Source organism: Malus domestica, chromosome 12 (genome assembly GCF_042453785.1).
Source record: "Malus domestica chromosome 12, GDT2T_hap1".
Classification (NCBI taxonomy): Eukaryota; Viridiplantae; Streptophyta; class Magnoliopsida; order Rosales; family Rosaceae; genus Malus; species Malus domestica.
Window position 1 is genome coordinate 4,391,657 of NC_091672.1, and position 27,415 is coordinate 4,419,071.

Genomic DNA, 27,415 nt, shown 5'->3' on the forward strand with positions numbered 1-27,415 from the left:
CATCACCCATCCTCCTCATCCTCCTCCGCACCCACTACATGCAACCCAGAAAAGAAAAAAAAATAAAAAAAATAAAAAAAACCATGTTCATCTTCCCCGACCCCCCCTTTCCCTGCAACCCAAATCTCGTTTTCCCCAAACCCACCCCATTCTTCCCCCAGATCCAACACAAACGTCTACATTGCAACCTAAAAAAAAACCCATATCCCGTCTACGCCGCCATCGCCGGGTTCATGAGGTGGAATGGGGAAACCCCCCTCGCCAGGCTGATTCCACGGGTGGAGAAATTGGGCACGGAGAAAATCGGGGGAATGGGTGTGGATTTAAGGAGTGGAGTGTGTAGAGGAGGGTGCGAGGATGGGTGCGGAGGAGGAGGTGGAGGATGGGTGCGCGGTGGGTTTCGGGAAGACAGGAAAAGGAAGAAAGGGGTGGGTTGCAGGGAAGGGGGGGTCGGGGAAGATGAAGATTGTTTTTTTTCTTTTTTTTTTTTTTTTTGGTTGCAGGTTGGGCTCAGGCGGTGAAGAGAAGGAGGTGGGGGGAGGGGGGAAGACGAACTGGGGTTTTTTTTTTGTTTTTTTAACTTTTCTTTAATTATTATTATTTTAATATTTAAATGATTTTTTTTAGTTTTTAATAATTTTTTACTTTTTTATTTTATAGAAAGTGGGTCTTGCCTCAAGCCACGTCATCATTTAACAGAGGAATTGACAGACAACTGACGGAAGGTATGACATTGCAACAAATTCGAAGATAAGGTATGACATTAAAACTTTTTAAAGACGAGGTATGAAACTGTTAATGACTCAATAGTTGAGGTAGTTTTATGTAATTTACCCTTTTTTAATCTATCCAAATTATAAACATGGACAATGAAATTATGTTTTAAGTAAAATCTATATAATACAAAATTGAGATGTGACGTGATATTACCGTCATACTACGCAATATAATCCGCCAATAACATAAAGGAATTTAACTAAACTAAACTCAAACGAATTTCTTTCCTATTCTTTTGTAATAAAGTTCGATTGACACGAATATTTTTTTCATGTTGTTTTAGTTTAGATACAAAATTTAAAGAAGGTGTTAAAAAAATAAGGGATAATGTGTCACTAATAGGAAATAAGCATGTTAATTGACACTTAATTAACAATTCATTCATCAACAACCTTAATTTACATAATTTAATTTAAAATGTTAATCTCTCTAACATTATCCAAATTTAAAACAGAATCTAGCCGTTATGAGTTAACTACTTAACTTGTAGCTTTTATCATTTCTAGGGATGTAGGCAAATCATTGTGAATGCATGAATGAAACCTCCCTTATTTACTTTCATCATGAAATAACGATAGATTAACTTTAACAAGTCACGCACTTCACACACTTATCAAGCGGCCAGCCCAAACATCTTCCATGTGCCAAAATTTTAAAACAAAAAAGACTATTTTGTTGGTCAAAACATGAAATTAAAACTAAAAAAAAAAAGGATATGGCAGGTGACAACAACCCAAAAAATGGAAAAAGTCAACCCAACGGAGTGAAGGATTGGCTGCAGCAACCAAGAATGTGCGCCAACGCCATACGCCTGCGCGCCCATTAGCTTTTGTCGGCAAACAGACAATGCAGAATTAAAATACGCACGAGCTATAAAAAAAAGAAATTAAATTAAATGGAGAAAATTATTATTCTAAAGTCAAATAGGGTTTACAATGCAATTTTGCCCAAAAACTTTGTATGTATTTGCATGTTTATTTCACCTCGTGCCACTTTAATGACCTGGTAACGTCCGTCAACCTTGAGCTATTCAATAACTTGGAAAAGTCTTAACCTTCTTCTTCCCTCTCTCTCTCTCTCTCTCTCTCTCTCTCTCTCTCTCATATGTACCGTGTTTTGACTTTCTCAATTTGAAAATCTCATTTTCCTCCCCACCTGTATATATATATAAACAAACTCAACTCCTTTGTCATATATCCTCCTCACAACGTTTTCAAAGTTCAAACCAATTCACAACTACATAAAAAACCTTCATATCAATCTTCACCTCTCACCTTTAATCAAACACTTTGTTGATCAACGAAAAGTATCCTTTGTCAGTTCTCAATTTTCGTCAGGTTTCTCGTTTCGATTTTGGATTTCTCGATCAAATGGACGAAGAAATTGATGTTCCCTCATTTTTTCTGTGCCCCATTTCTCTAGAAATCATGAAGGATCCCGTCACAATCTCGACCGGGATCACTTACGATCGAGAGAGCATAGAGAAATGGTTGTTCTCAAGCAAGAACAAGACTTGTCCCGTTACCAAACAAGTGGTTTCGGAGGATTCCGACTTAACTCCCAACCACACTCTTCGCCGGTTGCTCCAAGCTTGGTGCACAATGAACGCTTCTCACGGCATTGAAAGGATCCCAACTCCGAAGCCGCCCGTTAACAAATCTCAGATCGATAAGCTCCTCCGAGACGCCAAAAAGTCCCCAAACGGTCTGGCAAAATGCCTCAGTGAGCTTCGATCCATTTCATCCCAAAGCGAAGCCAACAAGAGAAGCATCGAAGCCGCTGGTGCAGGCGAGTTCCTTGCTTCAACGATAATCAACAACATCAAGAACGACAGAGAAAATGTCGAAAACGAAGAAGCTTTGAGCATTCTCTATAACCTAAATCTTAGAGAAGATGTTCTCAAAACTCTAATAGGCAAAGAGGGTGAGTTTGTCGAGGCCTTAATCAAACTCATGCAACGTGGGAGCGACGAGTCTCGGACGTACGCTGTGATGTTGTTGAGATCAATGTTCGAGGTTGCTGATTCGATGAGGATGACAAACGTAAAACCTGCATTCTTCGTCCAAGTTGTTCAGGTCTTAAATGATCAAATCTCACAACAGGCCTCAAAAGCCACATTGCAACTGTTGATCCAGTTCTGTCAATGGGGACGAAACAGAACCAAAGCCGTTGAATCCGGGGCGGTTATGGTCTTGATTGAGCTTCTTCTGGATACTTCTTCCGATAGGAGAACCTTGGAAATGACACTCTTGGTGCTTGACATGCTATGCAGCTGTGCGGAAGGCCGCGCAGAACTGCTTACCCACAGCGCAGGACTAGCCGTGGTGTCTAAGAAGATAATGAGGGTCTCGAAGGTGGCGAGCGAGAGGGCAGTGAAGATTTTGTTCTCCATTTGCAAGTTTTCCCCGACGTCGAATGTTTTGCAGGAGATGATGCAATTAGGTATTGTGGCGAAGCTATGCTTAGTTCTTCAAGTGGATAGTGGGAGCAAGACCAAGGAGAAGGCTAGAGAGATCTTAAAATTGCATGCAAGGACATGGAAGAATTCTACTTGTATACCAAGCAATTTGGTTTCTTCTTATCCATCTTGAAAAAGAAAGAATTGTGACTTTCTCTATTTTTAGTAATTTTCCATTTTTTGTGTACATAATTGATTTTTGGTTGGTTTTACAACACAGATATACAGATTAATGGGCATGGGTTACAGTTCCACAAATGTTTGATCGCATTCCTATGAATTTCTTATCTGGTTCTGCCTTTTTGGGAAATCAGAATACCATTAATTGCTCAATACATTTGGAACTTTTAGGAGATTACTATTTCTAGATCAAACTCTTGTTTTAGAAATTTTTTATCTAAGTCGTTTTGGGAAGAGAAATCCAAAGATTATATTAAGCTTCCATACTTTTAGCAGTTCTGGGTCCGTTGTTCATTTCAAATTGATTGAGAGATGGTCCAGCACCGGAACCAACCGAAAATGAAAGGATTAAGTAAAATAAGGAAGTCCTATAGACTCGCTCAAAAAAGCCAGCCGGACAGAGAAAGCAGTCATATCTACTTGCAAGTGCATTACACAATTAATTAATTGCCCATCTTTGTGGACCATATTCTATAAACTCATAATTTAATTCTTTATTTATTCTTTTAGTGATACCGTGTTCTTGGTAGACGTAGTTAAATTAGCTAAAATAACCTGCTCATCTCTTTGCGCTTACGTTTGAATTTAATCTCAATAATTTAATGTAAAATATCCCATCGTTTATATAATATATATATATATATATATATATATATGTATATATATATGTATGTATGTAATGAATTAACAATGGGATCACTTCTATTTTGTTGTTTCCCTTTTTTTTTCGGGATAAGCTATAACTATATTCTTTGTTGTTTTTTATTTTTTGTTTTTTTTAAAGAAAACGGTAGAGTTTTATGAGAATATTTTTTCGGAGTGATCAATTTTTCAGTCGGGAGGTAATTTGCACAAACAAGGTAAACGTTTTTTGGCCATAACACAAACAAACATAAATAATACCACATGTACAAACACCACCGGTACAAACTTCCTTCTTAATTAGCAAACAAAGTACAACCCATCTTGTGCTTGACTTCCAATTATAAAAAGAAAACTACTATATGTATATGTGATATATAATTTATAACGTGAATACTTGTAAACGTATAAGTTAAACCAACATATAATTAAGTTTGTACTTGTGAAAAAAAAAATCCAACATATAAGTTTATTTTTTTTCCAAAGGATAAATTTATTATAATCGAATAGAAAGATTAATATCTTGTGCCAAGATATTAAACAAGAACTCCGGCCCAATACAGTCCCATACAAAAGACTTCCTCTCCTTAAACACAAACTTAGCCACCGAGCGAGCAACACTATTGCTCTCTCTAGGCATAAAGGCAAAAGTCACAGACCTCATACTTCACACCAGACCCTCAATGTCACCAAGTATGCATTCAAGACCATTATCATACTGCACCTCATTCCTTAACATCTGGATAATGACCCTTGCATCAGATTCAACAACCAGTGTATCAAAACCATGCATACTATAGAATTCCAACGCATCCCGAATAGCCATAGCTTCAGTCGCAATAGCAAAGTGACTAAACAGCACACCCAGGCCTCCCGCAGCCTACAGTAGCCCTGCAAAATCACAAACAACCCAACCCACCCCTGCACGCATCGAGTCCTTGCACCATGCAACATCATAGTTAACCTTTAAAGTCCCAAACATCGGCAGCTTCCATTGCACTCCCCTACGCACTGGTTCTATAGATGCCCGCCCCACCATTGGACACATCCCCATGCCTTCATGTGCCTTTGCATCCCTGAATTCAGCAATGTTCCGCTTCCATGCCTCCACCACCTCTAAGGGTTGTCGATGAACACCATTAAACACCACCTCATTCCTATTTTTCCACAGTCGCCATAACCCAAAGACAAACTCCTGCATGATCTCCACTTCATTCTCCATACCCCTAACCCGGTTATAGAATTTCTCCCAACTTCCCAGGAAATCAGCACCTTCCAAATCAAAAGAATTCAGTTGAAGTGGAGAACAAAACCAAAAAAAATGACTGAGCTCACACTGGAAATAAATGGTTTTTCGACTCATAAACCTCACCACACACCCCGCAGACATTATCCACCCTCATATGTCACCGCTGTAAGTTTTGACGGACCGCCAAAGCACTGTTGCAGCACCTCCATACAAAAAAATTCATTTTATTAGGAATCTCCAGACACCAAATCCTATTCCACAATGTGATTATGTTCTGACACTCCGCTTGTTGCACCCCATCCCTTCCTGCCCAGGGCTCAATTCTCCATAAGACTCCATGCCACCCCATAGCTAGATCTCACCATGTATACCCCATTAGATGTGTGGTACCACACCAGCTTATCTCGACATCCCGTTCTACTTATCAGAATACTAAGAATTGGTGCCACATCATCACGATTAAACCTTGCCAAGATTAAGTCTTTGTTCCAAGCCTTTAGGTCCATATCAATAAGTTCGCTCACCATTGTTGCTTGCATACTCTCTCGAGGCCGAACCATAAACATGGTAGGTTTGGGAAACCAAGGATCATCTCTAATGTTTATACTCGCACCATCTCCCACTCTTCATCTAATATTGTTCTCTGGCACCTTACGTGTTTCAAAAATACCTTTCCAGCCCCAAGACATTCTTCGCCCACCACTTGCCTCCCTAAAATGCTTACCAGGAAAATACTGCTATCTCAAAACACTGGCTAAGAGACACTTCGAATTTTGGTTAAACGCCACCTAATCTTTGCCAGAAAAGCCAGGTTGAAGCATTGTATATCTTTGAAACCTGTTGATGCACAAAACCGGAGGGGTCTTGGAACAACATAAATCCGACTGTGAATCTGCAAGAAAGTAAAGAACACAAGATGTATCGTGGTTCACCCCAATGTTTGGGCTACGTCCACACTGATGTTGATATTGTTTCACTCTGAATGGTGAATATACAAGAAGGCTAGAGGCAGTGTGCTCTCTAGCCTATTTTATGTGTTTACCCTCTCTGAGATGTTTTCTCTCTTCCCATGGCCTAAACCTTGACCTCTCCTAACGAGGAGAGTGATGAGTCCTATTATAGAATAAGGGCTCCTCACTTATTACATATTTGCGCATTCATTTATTACATAATTATATTTGAGTCCCTTGAGTATTTATACGAGGTCTAAATACGAAGGTCCTATTTTTTATTTTTTATTTTTTGGCATGCTGCCTTATTTCTTTATTTATGATTACCCTCTGGTGGGGTTATACAGATGTCTCCAAAAAATAAGAAAAGTAAATCACATCATTCAAAAAAACTGTTGGGACTTGGCAACAGCGAGATTTCTCCCTTCACATCAACCTCAGCGGTCCAGCTGTTGGAGGAAACCTTCACGTGGAGGCAGGCTTGGTTAGCAGTCATGGTCTCTTATACTTTGAAAGTACAATCCTGGGAGCCTATATAGATGACACCATCTCCACCCTATTTTACACAAGTTACTCTCTGCATCTTGAGTTTTTTTTTTCTTTTTCCTTTGTGAGAGTGGTTGACACCAAAAGCAAAAGTAAAGGCATCTTATATTTCTTTTGAATTTGGTGGTCTTGTAGCTTTTGATAAAGCTTCCTGCACTCAACATGAGTCTTTTTCTTTTTCTGCTACATTGCAGGTTTACAGCATGGGTGAGTAGCGCAAACCCTAGTAAAAGGTCAGTGTACTCCAGCTGTAAAAGGTCAGTATACTTATCTAAGTGCTTTTCTCCTTCCTCTTTTTCCTTTATTCCCGTCATTCGAAAAACTTGGATTCGTGTTCCAGGAACGCCGGCCAAAGCTGTAATCGGCGATCTCCAACTAGGTTTCTCTTAGCTGTCTCCCGATCGGCTTCTTCACCAGCAGTGTGGCTGACCCGCAGCCGTTCCGCCGCTTCTTCAGCTCCTATTTCTACCTCATCTTCTGTAATTTTTTGCTGAAAACTGAAGCTACTGACCAGAAGCTGCCCGCAATCTCCTTCAGGTCTCGATTCTTCGTCTTCGTCTAAGGTGAAGATCAGGGTGGTGCGCGACTTGACGGTCGTTGCTGCTTTGAGGAAAGCTTCCTTGATGGAGTCTGGCGAGACGGCGTAGTCTTCGAGGCTGGCGTCTTCGAGACGCCGAGGGAGGATATAATAGGCAATGACGGTTCCAGCCGAGTTCCCAACAACCAACTTGATCTGCATATCAATCCTTCAAAATAACTACTCATTTTTGGACTTGAAACCAGACCCTGAAGCCTGGTCAAGGTTGAGCGTAAGAAGTTGTCCTCCATTGAGTATCTTGGCACGTCCAGCGCCAAATATAATGTCAAAGTCTTGGTAGAAATTACCAGCTGAGGCAGCCATGACCATCAGAGAAGTTATGAAAAAAAAAAGCACCATATTCACTGAGAGCTTGCAAGAACACATTCTGATTAATGTAGTGTGGATACTGTAAACAGACAGACGTAGCAAGACAATAATGAGCTTCAAGAAGAAATGAGGGTGTGTGTTTGAGTGTGGGTGTTGGGTTGTTTGGTTATTGGGTTTTTGCAGATTCATGGTGGAGGTATGAAAAATTGAGAGAAGACCGACATAGTTTTTCGTGTCGTTTCCCATAGATGGCGCCAAATGTTGATGCACAAAACCGGAAGGTCTTGGAACAACGTAAATCCGACCGTGAATCTGCAAGAAAGTAAAGAACACAAGATGTATCGTGGTTCACCCCAATGTTTGGGCTACATCCACACTGATTTTGATATTGTTTCACTCTAAATGGTGAATATACAAGAAGGTTAGAGGCAATGTGCTCTCTAGCCTATTTTCTATGTTTGCCCTCTCTGAGATGTTTTCTCTCTTCCCATGGCCTAAACCTTGACCTCCCCTAATAAGGAGAGTGGGGAGTCCTTTTATAGAATAAAGGCTTCTCACTTATTACATATTTGCCCCTTCATTTATTACATAATTACATTTGAATCCCCCGAGTATTTATACGAGGTCTAAATACGGAGGCCCTAAATATGGTACAAACAAAACCCAACCCTCTATTCCTTTTTTGTTTCATTAACCTATCGCAAGCAACCCAGTGGACCCTATTCCGCTAGTCATTCCCCCTCCACCAATAGTTCCTAATGGCTTTCTCTATGTCCCTACATACACCAATAGGAGTTTAAAACAGCTCATGGCATGGTTTGGCATCGCCATAGCCACATCCTTAATAAGAATTTCCTTCCCTGCATGAGATAGAAACTGCTCGGCCCACCCCACCATGCGAGATTCAATTTTCTCCCTCACCTCCTCGTAAATAACTTTCTTTGAATGCCCAAAGTCTGCTTATAGCCCTAAATACTTTCCAAAGCCCTCCTTGCTCTGAATGTTCAGAGTCCTTTCTATCTTTTTCTTATTCTTTTTCGTAGCCTTTAAACTAAAGAAAGCGAACTCTTACTCATATTGATTTTCTAACCAAACCCGGCCACATAAGTCTTCATCACATCCACTACTCCTTGCGCTTCCTCCACCGACGCGTCACAAAACAATACCGAATCATCCACAAAAAAGAGATGCGATATCGGTATTCCATTAAGTGTCACCTTAAACCCATGCAACGCACCTCTCGCCATACCGTTCCGAATTAGAGCAAAAAAACCCTTCAGTGCAAATAAGGAACAAATATGGGGAGATTGGATCCCCTTGCCTCAACCCCCTTTGTGGGAGGATATATCCCGTAGGGTTCCTGTTCACCATAATACTGAAGGAAGCTGATGAAATGCATTCCTTAATCCACCAACAAAACATCAGCGCAAACCCCAATTTAGCCATCATAGCAAGCAAGAATTCCCATTCTACCTGATCATACGCCTTTGCCATATCCAATTTTATAGCCATACCCGCCATGTCCTCCTTTTTTTGGTGCATTAGGGAATGTAAAATCTCATGCACTACAAAGATATTATCATGTATATGTTTCCCTACCACAAATGTTGATTGGTTATCACTTACTACCTTTGGCATCACTCACTTTAACCTGTTTGTAATCACTTTCGAAAGCACCTTATAAAGGACATTGTATAAAGCAATAAGTCGATACTGAGTCATATTCTTCGGACACGTCACCTCCACCCTTTAAATACGTGGCACGTTACCTGAAATCAAATTGTAGAACATCATGTCACAAGTCAAACATTAATATTTTATATATTAACTAGCATAGTACGTTTTGCATGTAATTAAGTATACATAGTGTGGAATAGATATTACTAAGACATTAATTAGATGCATTTTCTTTAAGGAAAACAGCTACAACAAACATACTTTGACATTGAGTTGGTAGAAATGATCATTTTCAGTAATAACAACATATTAATCACATATCGACGACTCAGCGATGATATAACGACAACAATGATATATATAATGACGACATAATAAATATTGATCATTTATGCATTGATGTCAAAATAGTTTTTGTTTTCTTTTTTGAACAACGATATTATAGGGGAGGGGGTGAGTTTAGCCTCACAATGGGCTAGCAATAATGTGGTTCAAACCGAAAATAAAATTATGAATAAAACTTTATTAATTAAAGAAAGAGAACACAACAAATTCCCGAGACGGCTACATAATCCGTGAGAGACTATATTGTGACTAACTTTATTCTTATATTAAACTACAAGTTATATTTCTATAAAACAAAACCTAAAAAACCCTAATTCAAATGGACTAGGTTTTCAACAAAAATATGTTTATTGTACTAATTTCCCTCTATCTAGTAGATGTACAAACCCAGTGAGTGGGTGGTGCTATCTACGCACCTCTTTTTACCTCTCACACCACTCCTAATTTTTTACCATTGAATCAAATAAAAAGAAAATCAAAGAACATAAATCAACATAGAATGTGTGGGAAGTAAAAAGATGTGTGTGGATAAAAATAAAAAAAATTCAGCGGCCACCTAAGTATATACAAAAGAGAACACATAAATAAAAAAAAAAAAAAAAAGGAAACTTTACCTTCCACCCAGTAGAAAGGAAAATGCAGCTAAGACCTGCAAGCAAGGTTCTAAAAGTTGCTAGACGCTAGTTGGCGGCAGGTTGGGGCGTAGCGCCTAGGCAATTAGGCTGAGACCTAAGCGGATTGAAGTATATTATATATCGTATAAATAAATGTCTGTTTATACTTAAAAAATACATAATTCTATTAGGATGACAAAACTGCAAAATAGAATGACATATAGATTATAAAATATTGGAATATAATGAAAACATGAGGAACAAGCATTCAATGTGTGTTCATCTAAGTATTCAACACCTCTCTAATAATTTATTGAAAAAATAAATAAAATGCAAAATGAAAATTATATCTTTTCTGCCTAAGTGAGAATCGTGTCCTAGGTGTGTCTGGGTAGGTTAGGAAGGCGGTCTAGGAGGACACCTAAGCAGGTTTAAATGTCATTTCTTAATTTTCAAACGTCTAAGAATTAATCAGAGTGGTGGTCAACTGCCTAGCACCTAAACGATGCCTAGATGGCGCTAGGTGAGAGTTTTTAGAATAGTACCTGTAGGTCATGGCATGGTTCGGTGCACACAGAAAATTATTTTTTTTTATCACGTTTAGGCGCTAGGTGAGAGTTTTTAAAACACTGCCTGTAGGTCATGGCATGTTTCGGTGCACAGCAGCACGCAGAAACTTCCTTTTTATCATAGTTTTTCTTCGCTATTTTCCTTTGTTTGTCGTATTTCTTAAACCTTTTTCACTTTCCATGTTTCTTTTCTGCAACAAGCTTTCACATTAAGTTAAGTCCCATTCATATATATGTATCCAGTTGTTATGGTCATTGCTTGGTAGGATCAATCGAATATTTGGTAATCCAATTGATTTGTTGGCTATTAAATTAAAGTCTTCTAATCAAACTTAATGACCCTAGATAATATGAGGACAGATTTATTTCTAATAAACAATATTATCTACATTAAAGAGGAGATGGTGGGCTTAGTCTCACAATAGGCTAAGAATAATGTAGTTTAAATTCGTCTTTGACGATAATCGAACCTAAGACCTCTCACTTACAAGTAAAGAGAAATATCACTAGACTGTAGTACTAAGTGGGAATAATATGATAATATTAGACTGCCCAAAAAACTTTTTTGATTATACAATGTACCGGACGTATCAAAGATTATAATTTCTATAATTTTAATTCATATCAGATCAAAAGAATTATGAAACGATCCATAAAACAAAGTATGAAACTAACTGCATTAATTGAATTAGATTGGATTTTTTTTAAACAAAAGATAAACTGAAAACTTACAATGATAATGTGTTGAGAATAAATCCAACATTGATTAGAGGAGGGACCTTACATGTTCTTATAAGAGGTTGAGTTACTCTCCATTTTTCCAGTTGGTTTTATGGTAGAACTTCAACTTTCTATTAGAGCAGGTTGTCCTACATATGAAGCCAAATGGCCACACACGCTCCATGTTACCTCCTTTATTTGTGTTGTCCACATATTAGGCTAAAAAAATTTCCATACATGAGAGGGCGTATTGAGAATGAATCTCACATTGATAGGAGGAGGAACGTTGCATGTGCTTATAAAAAGTTATACTACTATCTATATTGTCAATTAGTTTTATGATATAATCTCAACTTTTTTTTCAGAATGCCCTTGAGATCCCTAAGTGCCTCATATTAAACTTAATTTTACAAGCTACAACAAAAAGAAAATGAGAAAATCCGAAAAAAAACCATTTAGGCTTCACATGACCAAGCGTGGCTAATTCATCCGCTACCATACTGGCTTGACGATAGACATGTTGAAGCTGACCACATGCAGAGTGGATTGGATTGTACCATATGCATGAACTTAGACATTTTCCCTTTTTACGAAAAGCTAAAGCATTATACAAAACAAAATTGTAATTCTGCATGTATATTATTTTATGTTTCATTAAAATGAACGGGGACCATATATTGAGTTCCAATGATAGGTGGATTGTCTTTCCAACTGGGACTTTGACTAATATCATGAGATACACTTGTCTTGGAATTTTTATTTTATTTTTACTCTTTTTTTCATTCTTTTGTAGTTTATGCTGAGTTGTAAAGCACACATTGCTGAGGAAGACACGATCAGATTTGTTTGGTGCATGCATGTTTAACAATTTTACGAGTGTTATATGTATTTCATGTGATTTCTACAATGCTTCATGATCGTGTGCTTTCTTTTGAATAAATCACTGACAACTCATCACTGCCAGCTTATCAAAATAGTTGTAAAGGATTAGATGAAGTAATAGTTAGTTGAAAGAGTTAGTTAGAATTTATTACTCAAAACTTATGAATTAGTTCTTATATATTTTAATTGTAAACTGATAGTAAAATTAGTTCATTGAGTTCAATACAAAACCTTCATTCATTTTTTTTCTCACATTTCTCCTCTCTATAAAACTTCATTTCTTGGTTTTATAATTGTTAACCTCTTCTACTTCTCCAATGTAGTTAAAATGGTATCAAAGCCACCAAGCTCGCCCCATGGATTCTAGTGGTTCTATTTTTCATAAGATTTCATCGTCTTCTAGTTTTATTTCTCTTCCATTAAGTTCTTCAGTGCTTTTGTAAATGTTCTGTAATTACTGGGTAAATTTTCCTTCTGAATTTTGCGTAAAGATTGTTGGTGATAAATGGGTCTTTGAAATTGTGGTGTAATCTAAATGCAGTTAGTTAGTGGGTTCTGTTAATTTCTTATGTGCTTCCGCAATCGTCAAATAGAAGTGGGAATTTTCGGTTCTTCAATTGGGAATTTTTTTTTTAGATTTTCATTGAGTTCTTCACCTCCTGATACTAGGAAAGAAAATGGGTTTTCATGCAAAATCATAGATCCAGTGGAATGCCTTCATCTTGGAGGGGCTCGTGATGGTGGTCTACAACTTGGGGTTTGCTTTGGAAATGGGTTTTGTTCCGGACATGGTGCCATGTTAGGAATAACACCCGGTCATCAATTTATGGTGCATTTTCTTCGGTGCCTTCGATATAGTTCTTTCCTTTTGGTGGTGTGTTCTCTAATCAGCTTTTTGAATTATATTTTTTGAGACTTTGATCCCTGATCTGTTTTCCGATGTGGAAGAAAGTTTACAACTTTATGCAGTTCAAGTGTTTGACGAAATGCTTAGTTCAAGATTTTTTGTGAAGGTTATGTTTTCAGTCCCTTTATCTGAGATTGAGGGGGGATGTTGAATATATCACTACCAACTCATCACTGCCAGCTCATCAAAACAGTTATAAAGGATTGGATGATGTAATAGTTAGTTGAAAGAGTTAGTTAGAGTTTGTTACTCAAAGCTTATGAGTTAGTCCTCTAGTCAGCTCTATATAGCTATTGTAAGATAGTAAAATTAGTTCATTGAGTTCAATACAAAACCTTCATTCATTTTTTTTCTCACATTTCTCTTCTTCCTGTAAAACTTCATTTTTTTGGTTTTATAATTGTTCATCTCTGCTACTTCCCCAATGTAGTTAATGCAGTCAAATTAAGGTTAAATTGTCATAGTTAATTGTTTAGGGCATATAATTGATGGCCCTTTAGAGTTTTTTTGTTTGTTTTATGTATCCTATAAAATTCAATATTTACCAAATTTAAAATTTATGTTTAAAATATTTGATTATGCCTAGGAATTTAGAAAAGTGCTATTTTTTCCAGGTTCAAAAAGAAATTTTCTTTTCAAATTTGAAAAAAAAAAAATTACGCGTAAAAGACTTGAATTTTCTTTTTTCTTTTTTTTTTTTTTTTGTGGGAAGAAAGTAGAAGACTATTTTTCTTATAGTTTTAATTGCATGCAAACCATTAGCCTATTCTTCATTTCTCGAGATCCTTGGAAGACACCTCGAATGCTTGTCAAATCATTTCTCTTGTCTTGAGTATTATATTTACTTGCTGCTATATTATTCAAGGGCGTCGAGATGAGGTCGAGTTGCTCTTGAGGGGGTCAGGAGCAATAGAAACTAAACAAAAAATTTCAATGCAATTAGGATTAGTTAAGTTTTTTGACACGTAAAAAAGAAAAAAAATTATGAGAGTTTGGTAATAAGAGGGAAAAGGTCTTTTTCAAGCCTCTAGAAAAGGACATTTTCAAATTTCCTATTTATGGATCATAGAAAATCAATTACTCAATAAGTGGGATTAAAGTTAAAGAAAATTGAGGTCAACTGGGAATTGTTTGACACCTACGTTTTTGTTTTTGTTTTGACAAATGATATTAGTTGTGAGTTAAATTGTTAGTTGTTTGGGTGAAGGAGATCGGTGGAGATCAAACTTGCACCAGAATACCTAGATATGATTGTTTTTCCCCCATTGTGCTAAAGCATCATCTACAACATTGTGATTTGTCTAACTATTTGGCCAAAGTCAAAATCCAAGTGGCCCAGTGGTAAGGGCATGGATTTCGGCTGCCAAAATACAAAAAGCAAGGAAGTCCCTGGATTGAAACTCCAAGCTGGTGAGTTTGCTTGAATGTGGCGAGGGAAAGATTGAAATGCCTCTATAAGTCTTCTCAGCCTCTGGAATAGATGGATAACCGTGACTTATCATCAATTGTCCCTTTAAAAAAATAAAAAAAATTAAAAAAATAAAAATAAAAACCCAAGTATAGTTAGATAACTAAATACTTTCCAATTGAAGTGAATTGTTGCAGCGATGACATCACTTTAAAATGATCAATTCAGATCGTAAGAAATATTATGCAGTGGACACAAGTAGTGGTGAATCTGCTACTTCACATATATAAGGGGTCATTTTAGAAATGTGAAGCTCTATTTTTTTAATTTCTAATACGCACCATAGATTTATCATATTTTTGTTTATTTTTTATAAAGCAGTATATTTACACAAAGAGATGAGGATTTGCACACAGTAAACTAACTATAATAAATTGGTATATCGAACTTGTCACCACATGAATCGAACCTATTCAAGTGGAGTGAACAATAGAAAGAGTAAGATAAAGTGAAATTACAATCATAGAGTAAGCTATAGAGTAAGATAAAGATAGAAGAAGATATTACGAACCGCAATCACTAGCTACTCATCACTTAATTCGACTAAGAGTTGAGAGGAGAAACTAAGAAATAGATGGGGAATGGTGGACCAGAAGTTAAAAACAACAAAACAAAAGAAGAAATAAATGAAAACAAAGATTTTTAATGAGAATTATTGCAAAATAACCAAACTGTTGCAATCATATTTAGAATAGGAATGTAATTGTGTAAATCCTAGTAGATCTAGGAATATCTCTTATATTCATATTAGGAGTTGATTACCTATTAAGAGTTGTAATCCTAAAGGGTAAGGTTTTTGCCTATCCTACAACTATAAATAAAGGCACAATGGGGATGATACAACACACACCTCACAATTAAATCTATGTCTTACCTCTCTCACTACCACCGGCCTCCCTCTCTCTAAACCTTTAGATATCTTAGTTAAATAGGCCTACAACACGTTACCAGCACGTTCTTACTAGAAGCTGAGGACTTGACGGATTGTAGGAGGAGGCTATCTTCCACACAATTCAAAGGCTATTCTTTGTTTTCTGCTAATCAGGTACACTTAAAATACATGAAGATATTTGAAACGTCCACGAAGCATGAAAACATTCCCCATGATGCATGAACCCCTTTATGTTTATATTTCCTTACGATATATATATTGTATATGTTTCATATGATTGTCAATATATATATATATATATATATGTATATATGTATATATATGTATATATGTATATGTTTCATGCATTACGCAATTAATTTGCTATGTGGAATTGTGAGTCAAAGCATATTAATAAATTAGAAGTAATTTAGAGTTTTTCAAACCCTAGGGATGTCGAAAAAAAATTGGGAAACATGTGGCAACGCCGCCGCACCACCACCGTGGCTTCGCCGAGCCACCACCCCTGGCCTGAAGCCCAACCGTATGGAGCATAACATGGCACGATGTCATTTTAGACACCTTGGACCTCACGGCAGCATCCATTTAGGCCTTGCTGCATTGACCAGGACCCTAGGCCTCCGACCTACTTAGCTTTATAGGGCCTTAAGTCCCTTAGCCCACCCAAGAAGAACCTGCAGCCTTTTCTTAGCCCTTTGTCCCGAGTCCCTGGCCCAATTCCAACAGCCCTGAGCGTTAGGCTTCCTTGTTACACATGATCTGGCTCGCCTGCAGCAGCCCATATGCTCACTGGGCTTCGTCCTAGTCTCGGCCCACTCACCAACAACTTTATGTTACTAGGCTTAATTTGCCCCGGACCCAAAACATGAAATACAACTTTGCTGGGCTTCCCCAGACCAACTTAAAAGGCCAGCTTTTTGCTGGGCCTATCCTATGTACCAGTTTCGACCCAAAGCCAACAGCCTTGGCTGCTGAGCTCCCCAAACCCTCTCAACCCAAGGCCTGCAGCCCTCCCCGAGCCCAACACGCCTGTAGCCAAACCCACAAGGCCTTTCTCCCATATTATTTTTCTTACACGATCGACCATGTTTGGTCCCTATTTATTGAATTAATTAAAAGTGACCTACAGTCCATTAATCTGATAATTAAATCCAAAATTATTGACCTAAAGATCACTTTTAGACATTATCGATTCAATAATTTATTTTTATACTTTGAACTGTTGACATACTTTCATAGTAACGAAGCTCTCACACTTGAGTTCCCGAAGAAATTCAAATTCACTAAACTTAAGTCAGTATATTGCATTATGTGTTTTTTGCAAGAACCTCTCATTTATGAACTAATTGTTCAAAAAAACTAAATTGAACCTGTAGTTTCATATTTAGCGCTTTGAAACCTGAAGTTTTCATTCAAAACTTACCACATGAAACCTGTAGTTTTCATGCGTAAATTAAACCAATACATGTTTATAGAACCCGAATGTTCTACGATATATGTCTATGGATCACCATATGACTAATCACGTTTTTTTGTACCTTCTATTTTTGGGACATGTCGAACTTAAACAAGCTCAATTTCACCGCTCTGGAAGTATCTGGAAGATACCTGTCGACGAAGCTCAGAAAGTTACTACAAAGGGTATTAGAGCCACCATTAAGGCACCCATCAATGATAAACCTATCGACAAAGCTCAGAAAGCTACTGCAATGATCTTCATTCGAAAACACATTCATGATGCTCTGCAGACCAAGTACCTCACTGAGGATGACCCACTCACCCTTTGGCTTGCTCTAGCTGACTGTTTCAATCACCAGAAAGACATATACTTACCTGAAGCAAGACACGACAGGCAGCATCTTCGCTTCCAAGACTTTAAGTCTGTGAATAAATACAACTTTGAAGTTTGTAGAATTTGATCACTACCAAAGTTCTATAAAGTGGAACTTACTGAATCAGATCTCCTGAAGAATACATATTCGACATTCCATACCACCAATATTATCCTGCAATAACAATATAGGGCACAAAAATTCACCAAGTTTTCAAATTTGATCTCTGTACTACTTATCGTTGAAAAGCATAACCATATTTTGATGAAGAATTATCAAGCTCGACCGACTAGCTCGAACGTCGCGCCTGAAGCGCATGCGACCAATTCTAGCAGCCATAAATGACGAAAGAATTGTCGTGGCCATGGTAATGGGTGGCAAGCCTAACCACGGGCCTAAGGTTAACAAAATGTCGGCCCTAAGGGATGAAATATGACCTAAAAACGTCCACCCTTTGCACCCATGGCCCCAAACTTCAAGAATAAAAGAAAAGCTACCACTCAGCTGGTTTCCACTGAAAGGGACATGTGTTACCGATGTGGATCAAAGGATCATTGGTCATGCGCATGCCGAGCTAACCACGAGGCTATTGCCAAGTATCATTCCCGTCGTAAGTCTAACTTTGCACATGTGGATCATCCGAAAGATGCTACTACATCCATGGTGATATCAGATTTTCAGGAGGCGTCAACGCCTATGGAAAAATAAATTAGACATGTTTTTAGGGTGTTTACCCCTAGTGGTCAAACCACTAGGAGTGGCCGGCCTTTCTCCCCTATTTTTCTAGGTTTATGGTTTAATTTTGAACAATTTTTCTAAGTATTTGGAATAATTTGTTTGGTTTTGGTTTGTTTTGAATTATGGATTGTATTTTATGGATATTATTTCTTAAATTGCTTAATTGAATGAATGGACTTATATTTATGCATGTGACCAATTCAATCAATTTATTTCTAGGTATGTCTAGTAGGGAAGTTAGTTGTCTTGCTGATAGTGCTACCACGCACACCATCTTGCGTGCGCGACACTATTTTGCTAACTTTATACCCAAGAAAGCACCTCTGACAACTCTTTTAGGTTATCCAACCTGATTGAAGGATACAGAAAGGCACGTATCATGTTGTCCAATGGTACCGTCTTAACCATTAAAGAGTCACTTTATTCTCCACGCTCTGGAAGAACGTTGCTGAGTTTTAGAGATATTCGAGATAATCAATATCATGTTGAAACCACTGAAGATAATGGTTCTAAATTTCTTTGTATCACTTCGTATAAATATGCCCAGAAGCGTATTTACAAGAAGTTGGAACATCTCCCGAGTGGGTTGTACATCACAACCATTGCGGCATAGAAGCCCACCATGTGGCCGACCTTATGCCTGAGTTCCAAGGCACTTTGCTGCTTTGACATGACCATTTGGGACATCCTAGACTTTTGATGATTATTGCATGTCAGTAGGGATTGATGTGGAACATCTTGTACCTCATGTTCACACCCAAAACGACCTGGCAAAAGCTTTCATAAAGCGCCTTCAATTGATAGCTCAGACTTTGGTTATGAGAACAAAACTACTAGTGTCTACCTGGGGCTATGCAATATTGCACGCATTTATACTGGTCCACCTGAGGCCTACCGCTACCTAACTACATTCACTGTTACAGTTGGTCACTGGATACGAACTTGATGTCTCGCATTTACAGGTGTTTGGGTGCGCCATTTATGTGCCAATAGCACCGCCACTACGTACCAAAATGGGTCATCAGAGAAAAATAGGAATCTATGTTGGTTATGATTCGCCATCAATTGTTCGCTATTTAAAACCCTTGACAGGAGATCTCTTTACCGCACGTTATGTGGATTGTCACTTTGATGAGACAGTTTTCCCATCGTTAGGGGGAGATAAGCATGCTAACGTTCTTGGAGAACGCCACAAATTATCATGGTATGCCCCCACTATGTCTCATTTAGATCCATTCACTGCCCAGTGTTGGCGTGAGTCAATGCTATATTTCAAGGATTATAGATGTATTGTTTGAGTATGTAATCAAGTGATTCATATCCTATATAATTGGGGTTCTAGTTTCCTGATTTATAAGACCTCTTGTACAACTATATATATTCCTCCTAGAGAGAAGAATAAAGATATCAATTAAACCCTATACTTTTATCTTGGCATCAGAGCAGGTTTCGACCTGTCTCTTCCCAAACCCTAAAACAAGTCAATGCATTCTGCAAAGATTGCATAAGAAAAAAAACAAATCCTGGTGTTCTTAAAATCTGAACACATAAACCAAACAAAACCCTCGTGACTTTGTAATCATCAAAGCTACATCAAAATTTAATCTTGCCAAATCACGATCAACCTGGTGCGATGGTAGAAAATAGAAAGACTTGAGAGTTTGTTACCATCTAACCCATGTCCAGTTCGATGGAGTCCACCAACATCAGCGGCGTACTGTTTGGATTTCGGTTAAGTGACATGAACTTCAAAAGCTGGTCAAAGTTGATAGAGGTTCATGCTTTCAAACTTGGCAAGCATGGCTACCTCACTGAAAAAATTCCAATGGTCGACAAAGATAGCATAGCTGTTGTCGCAGCAAGTTGGCTTAAAACAGGGTTGGCATAGCTGTTGTTGTAGCAAGTTGGTTTGGGCCCAGGGGTAACACGACTTTAGATCATGACTTAGAGCACAACAAGGATGCAGCAGCTAAGGATAAAGACATCGGTCCAATATTGTCCCTAATTAAACAAATTTCAATTATTGACGATTATGAATATTCATGTAAAATGGGTACTGCTTTAATGGCATCCACCACATGCGACTCTGGTTGGATAATAGACTCTGGGGCTACTGACCATATGACCTACAATGCAGCCTTGTTTCACCGCATAACCTCCCCCGTCCAAGGAAAATGTCATCACAACTAACGGTGATGTTGCACCTGTTACAAGAGTAGGTTCTGTTTCTTTTACTCCATCTCTATCTCTGCATAACACACTACTTGTTCCATCATTATCAAATCATTTACTTTCAGTTGGTCAGGTCACCGAACAATTAGAATGCGTTGTGCAAATGTTTCCCATTTTTTGCCTTCTTTAGGATATCCAAACAGGGGCGATCATTAGGCGTGGTACTAAGAGGAGAGGGTTATATTATCTAGATGATGTGATCGCAAGTAGAGTAAATCAAGTCTGCAGTGGTCATAGCAATAAGATCAAGACAATTTGGTTATGGCATCGTCGACTAAGGCATGCTTCTTTTGGTTATTTGAAAAAAATTGCTTCCATCTTTATTTAGCGGCGTTTCAAACTCTGATTTTCAGTGTAATGATTGCATTCTTGCAAAAAGTCATCGTGCTTCTTATCATTTAAGTTTCAGTAAAAGAACAGTACCATTTGAGTTAGTTCACTCCAATGTGTGGGGTCTTTCCCCAATAGCTACCAAACATGGAACTCGTTGGTTCGTTACCTTTGTGGATGATTGTACGAGAATGACATGGCTTTATACAATGAAACATAAAAGTGATATGGGTCTAATTTTTCAACAATTCTACCAGATGATAAGAAACCAATATTCTCTTCCACTTAAGGTTCTTAGGTCTGATAATGGTGGAGAATACCTTAATTCTGAACTTTCTCAGTTTTTTCAAGAACACAGCATCCTTCATTAAACTACTTGTCCTCAAATTCCACAACAAAATGGTGTGGCTGAGCGCAAGAATCGCCATATATTGGAAACCACTCGCGCCCTTCTTATTAGCGTTCACGCACCCCACTTTTATTGGGCAGATGTCGTTACCTATACAGTTTATCTCATGAACCGAATGCCCTCCCGAGTTCGTAATTTTCGCACCCTGATGGAAGCCTTTGCGGACTATGTTACTTTACCGTCCTCACTTCAGTTATCACCACACATAATTGGATGTGTGGTTTATGTGCATCTTCACAAAAACCAACGTAGTAAATTGGATCCTTGTGCCGTTCGTTGTGTATTTTTGGGATTTAATGCCCAACAAAAATGATACCGATGCTATCACCCACCAACTCGGCATCTAAATGTCACTATGGATGTCACATTTTTTTAGAATTAAAAAAATTTCACCGATCAAACCTCATTTACTCTTCAGGGGGAGATGAATACAAGTGAAGATTATAGTTGGTTTGATGTCATCCCTAATTGGCAAGACAGTGGAAGTGAACCGAATTTAGGTACAGAAAAAGATATGGAATTTGGGGACTTACGGGATGCAGCGACAAATGAGCAGTAACCCACTAATGTCGAGCTGACCAAGCTTGAGATAGACGGGCCAAATGAAATTGTTGCTGGGGGAAAATAGGCAACAGCAAGCCACTAACAAGCAGCAGCCCATTGTTAGACCACGATTATAGCAGGCTATTGATAAGCAGCAACCCACTGATTGTAGTGGCAATCAAGGCAGGATCAGCCTAGTGACAAATCATGGCAGGAGCAACCCATTGACGAGACTGATGGGCCTGAAACAATCACATTAGATAATAACCCTCATCCTCCACTTGCACATGCCCATGTCCCCGATGATATCCTTGAGGTACGTTCATCTCAATCTAATGAGACTCATAACTTGGCTACATATGTGTTACCCCCTAGAGAAAATCATGGGAAACCACCTGACAGGTTTTCTCCAAATGGAAAAGTAAGATATGCAATTGCACAATACATGTCTATTCATCGACTATCACCCAAGTACCAAGCCTTGGTGAATAAAATAGACACAATTAAGATACCAACAAAAGTGGAAGAGGCCCTGTGAGACCCTCGATGGATATAAGCTATGAAGGTAAAAATGGAAGCTTTGCAAAAGAATAGAACATGGAATGTGGTGTCACTACCACAAGGGAAGAGACCAATGGGATGTAAATGGGTGGTCACCATCAAACACAAAGTAGATGGAACCATAGACAGATACAAGGCAAGATTGGTAGCTAAAGGGTACACACAAACGTTGGGGGTTGATTATCAAGAAACTTTTGCTCCTGTTGCAAAAATGAATACAATTCGTGTTTTGTTGTCCTTGGCCGCTAACTTTGATTGGCCTTTGAAACAGTTTGATGTGAAAAATGCTTTCTTGTATGGAGCCTTGGAAAAAGAAGTGCACATGGATTTTCCACCTGGGTACGAAGTGCCAAATGGAGCTGGCAAAGTGTGTAGACTTCGAAAGGCTCTATATGGACTTAAACAATCACCTAGGGCGTGGTTTGGAAGATTCACTGATGTAATGAAGAAATATGGCTACCAACAAGGGAATGTAGGTCATACATTGTTTATTAAACGCAAGGGGAGTACGGTCACCTTGTTAATAATCTACGTGGATGATATGGTGGTTACAGGTGATGACATAAAGGAGATGAAGGAATTACAAGAGTATCTCTATTCAGAGTTTGAGATGAAAGATCTAGGTGGTTTGAAGTACTTCTTGGGAATTGAAGTTGCTCGTTGATGTGATGGTATTTACTTATCTCAGCGGAAATATGTTCTAGATCTTTTGTCTGAGACAGGGATGTTGGCATGTAAACCAGCAAAAACACCTATAGTTCAAAATCATCATTTGGCGATATACCCGGACCAAGTCCCAGCAAATAAAGAAAGATAACAAAGGCTAGTAGAAAGGTTGATTTACTTGTCTCTCATGAGACCAGCTATTGCATATGTTGTTAATGTAGTAAGTCAATTTATGCACTCTCCTAGTAAAGATGACATGGCTGCAGTAATGTGAATATTGAGTTATTTGAAAGGTGCACCTGGAAAGGGATTGATTTTCAAGAAACATGGGCATTTGGAGGTCAAAGGGTCCACTGATGCTGATTGGGCTAGAAATATTACTGAGAGATGTTCTACATTAGGGTACTTTACATTTGTTGGAGGAAATCTTATGACTTGGAGAAGTAAGAAACAGAATGTGGTTGCTAGGTCAACAGCAGAGGCCGAATACCGTGGTATGGCACATGGGATTTGTGAGTTATTATGGCTGAGGATTCTTCTTACAGAGATAGGAGTCAAGCCACAGGGACCTATGTTGTTGTATTGTGATAATCAAGCGGCTAAGGAGATAGCTAATAATCCCGCTCAACATGATTGTACCAAGCATGTAGAGGTGGATAGGCATTTTATCAAGGAAAAGCTAGATGTCAAGTTGGTTGACATTTCATATGTGAGGTCAGACGAGTAGTTAGCTGATGTGTCAACCCATGCAGTGGCAGCAAAGATGTTTCAAGACTCACTTGTCAATTTGGGCTTGAAAGATATCTACGCACCAACTTGAGGGGGAGTGTTGGCGTGAGTCAATGCTATATTTCAGGGATTATAGATGTATTGTTTGAGTATGTAATCATGTGATTGATATCCTATATAATTGGGGTTCTAGTTTCCTGATTTATAGGACCTCTTATACAACTATATATATTCCTCTGAGAGAGAAGAATAAAGATATCATTTAAACCCTATACTTTTATCTGTCTGAAACTGAAGTGCGACGAATTATAAATCTCCAGAGCATTGCTCCGAGCATGCCAGATGCTTTTAATGATCTAGCTAAGGTGACAAGATCACATATACCCGCTGCAAACGCACCTGCAAGGATAGATACACCCTGTGTACATCACCATCCCACTAGGGAAGGTCGGACCGTCCCTGAAGGTGGGGAGGCCACACCTTCTACGCAACCCCGTACATTGGCTGCTAGCCAATCATCTACTCCGACCCTGAAACGTGGCAGACCCCTTGGTTCAAAGGATTCACAACCCCAGAAGAGAAAAATGGCACAAACTAGTGATCCTAGTTTGAATCTGACCATCGCTCACTCATCCGTTCCAACGCATGAGGTTATTCTAGATTACGGTGATGTCTTAGACGAGACAAACCGACCTCTCGAGAATCACGAGATTTCAGTCCACTATGCAGTGACGAGGTTTGGTATAGGAATGAGATGATCGTCGATGATGCATTTGCGTACACATTAGCTACTGACATCATGCTTAGCGATGACATTAAACCATGTTCCGTTGATGAATGCCAACGTAAAACCGATTGGTCAAACTGAAAACAAGCAATCTAGTTTAAACTTTTAAACTTTTAATTACTAACTAATTAGCGGTTGAACTTTTAATTTCTTTTTTTTTGTTTTCACAAAGGATTTGCATCAGGGACTCAGGACTACACATGGATGCATAATTTTGTAATAAATTACTAACTAACTAGCGGTTAAACTTTTAATTTATATGATCATAGATCACCTTCTTAAAGTTTTTTTTTTTATCTGGGCCCATATATAGTAACATATATGCTCGATCACTTATTTCCATTGCTGAAAAATTATATCTATATAGTTATTTAAGATGATAACCCCAGCATATTATGTGGTGCAGATTAAATAATTTAATTTGTTACTTACTATGTTGCAAGTTCAATTCTCAAAAATAAATAAATAAATAAATTAAATTAAATTAACACCAACTCATAGTCAACTAATAATATGTGACAATAAAGCCATGCAAATCTTGAGCCTCTCGCTACTCTCAGGGGCCAAAAACAGCTTGCACATCGTAAAGCCTTAATTAACTGACTTTTGCATATATCATGACGCGAGGATATCATCCAAGTTCGATCGCCCGACATTTGTATGTTATTAGACAAGTTGAAGCATGCTGTCTCCATAATTTTTCAAGTTGCAATCCACTACTTATGATCAGGTCAGCATTTGCAACTTACAATCGCATCCATGGAAAGTTGGAAATTAAACAAATTAATTTTCACGTCGTTCACCAAAAAGATTATGTGATCGATTATTCGATTGCGTGATGGATGAGGAAACTATAAATAACCTAGCTAGTACATGCTAATTAACATAAAAGGCATAGAATTGGTACTAGGTACCATGCATTTGACTAGGTGATGTTTTTTATTTTATCCATGAATTAATCTGTCAAATATATATATATATATATATATATATATATAAAGAAAATTAATCTTAATTATAAAGAGTCATAATTAAATTTTTAGAATACCAACTATATAATTTGTTATTAGACTATTAATTGAAGAGCTTCTAGTTGCCCTACGAATTACTGATTAATTACAATACTTGTAGAACAAGGAATCCTATTAATGACTAAGGTGGTGGGGGAATGTATTGTATATGGAATTTGATGTACTTTACTTGATTTTGAAATCTAGGAAATACGGACTTTGGAGGAGTAAATAAAAGACACACTGTATTGAAAAGGATTTTTATGTCTTCTAAAAAGTCAAAAAATCTTATGGTATTCAATTATGACTTTTTGCGAGTCTATAAAAAAAATATGTGTATTCAAAGTTTCATTGATTTTAAAGAATTTTAAAAAGTCGTGGACTTTGATGAACGTTGAGTTCTTTTATAGTAAGTTTATTGCATATCAAACATAACCTCTACCCCTAAGATTTTAATGGATTTCATTTTTTATTTCTTTTTTGATAATATACTCCACCACTCACCATATGCAATGACTACCCTTTCACCACCATGTCGCCACCACCACCTTACCATGATCATTTGTTGGTGTCAAAATTCAAACGAAGTCTGGACTGGGTTCAACGCATATTTGCCCTGAGTGTTGCTTTTGGTCTCAGTGCCACGAGGTGGCTCGAGGGAAAAAGGCGTGCCACTGTTGAAGGTTGCCAACAAATAAAGTTTGTGTTTGATTGTGTGTGGAAGTTGCGCGTTAATCTGACTTTTTAACCAATGATTGTGCACCGAGTGGGACACTGGTTCAATTGAGTTCTTTTTTGTTCATTGAGCAAATGTGAACTTAAAGTTTAGTGTAGCTTCGTGTATGCTTGCCTAAAAATTAAATGGAAGTAAAGTATAAATTAAAACGAGAAACAAAATGTAATCAAGATTACAAACGTTTCACAAAAGTAAATTCTAGGCCGATGGGCTAAGCTACATGATTAAATGTAATTGACTGAAAATGTAAAGAAATCAGTAAAAATCTAGTAAGATTCAGTCCATGAAGGGAAAGATAATGCTAGAGGAGTCTATTGAGATGATTGGTGTTTGATTGGACTTAGTACAAAACATGTTTCTCATAGAGGAAATCAGGGTGGTTGGAATTGTACATCAACTAAATCATACCACGAGGTGGCAAAGTTGTGAAAGTTTTATATCTTAGGGATCATAAGCAGTATTTGCTTTGAAGAAAAGCTTTGAGATTGTAGTTGAATAGCTAAGAGAGTTTTTGCTAAAGAGCAATTGGGTTTGTGCTGAAAAGCAGTTGGGTTAATTGAATAATTACTCAAAGTTTTTGTTTAATCGTAGAGATTGAACTTGATGAAGGTCTCGACCTTGAAGACCTCAGGCTTTATTTATAGGGAGGGAGAAGGCGCAACCTCGATAATATCATTTAGCTAAAGTAAGGGTAGATTGCGCATTTAGCATTAACAATGACTATTATTTTGGGTAGGTGGCCTTCAACTGTGTCTTGAGACGGTTAGCACGATCACGGTAATGAAATCAGTGTGTTGGATTACGCATGCATAGGCATTTACGGGGGCGAGATATTCCTAGGCTTTGGTCGCCTATGTGGCAGATGCACTTCGGATAAGAACCTGTCCGAGCCCTTGCACAGGTTAGAGTGAAATGAATTTGTCGTCTGAGCCCCAAGTTTAGGCGTCAAAGTTAGTGGGCCGGAGTTGTGTGACTTTGCCTAAATAAAAATAAATAAGTACTATAGTATGCCTTATTTCATTTATGGCCCAAACACCATCTCTTTAGCCCACCACTACC

At 38.1% G+C, this 27,415-nt stretch overlaps 1 protein-coding gene across 1 annotated transcript; it reads left to right on the forward strand.

Annotated features, from left to right (window-relative positions):
• Positions 1 to 1,953: 1,953 nt before the first annotated feature.
• On the forward strand, positions 1,954 to 3,493 carry LOC103429253 (E3 ubiquitin-protein ligase PUB23-like). Its single transcript, XM_008367400.4, has one exon. The coding sequence runs from the start codon at positions 2,148 to 2,150 to the stop codon at positions 3,366 to 3,368; it is 1,221 nt and encodes a 406-aa protein (XP_008365622.3). The 5' UTR covers positions 1,954 to 2,147; the 3' UTR covers positions 3,369 to 3,493.
• Positions 3,494 to 27,415: the final 23,922 nt, after the last annotated feature.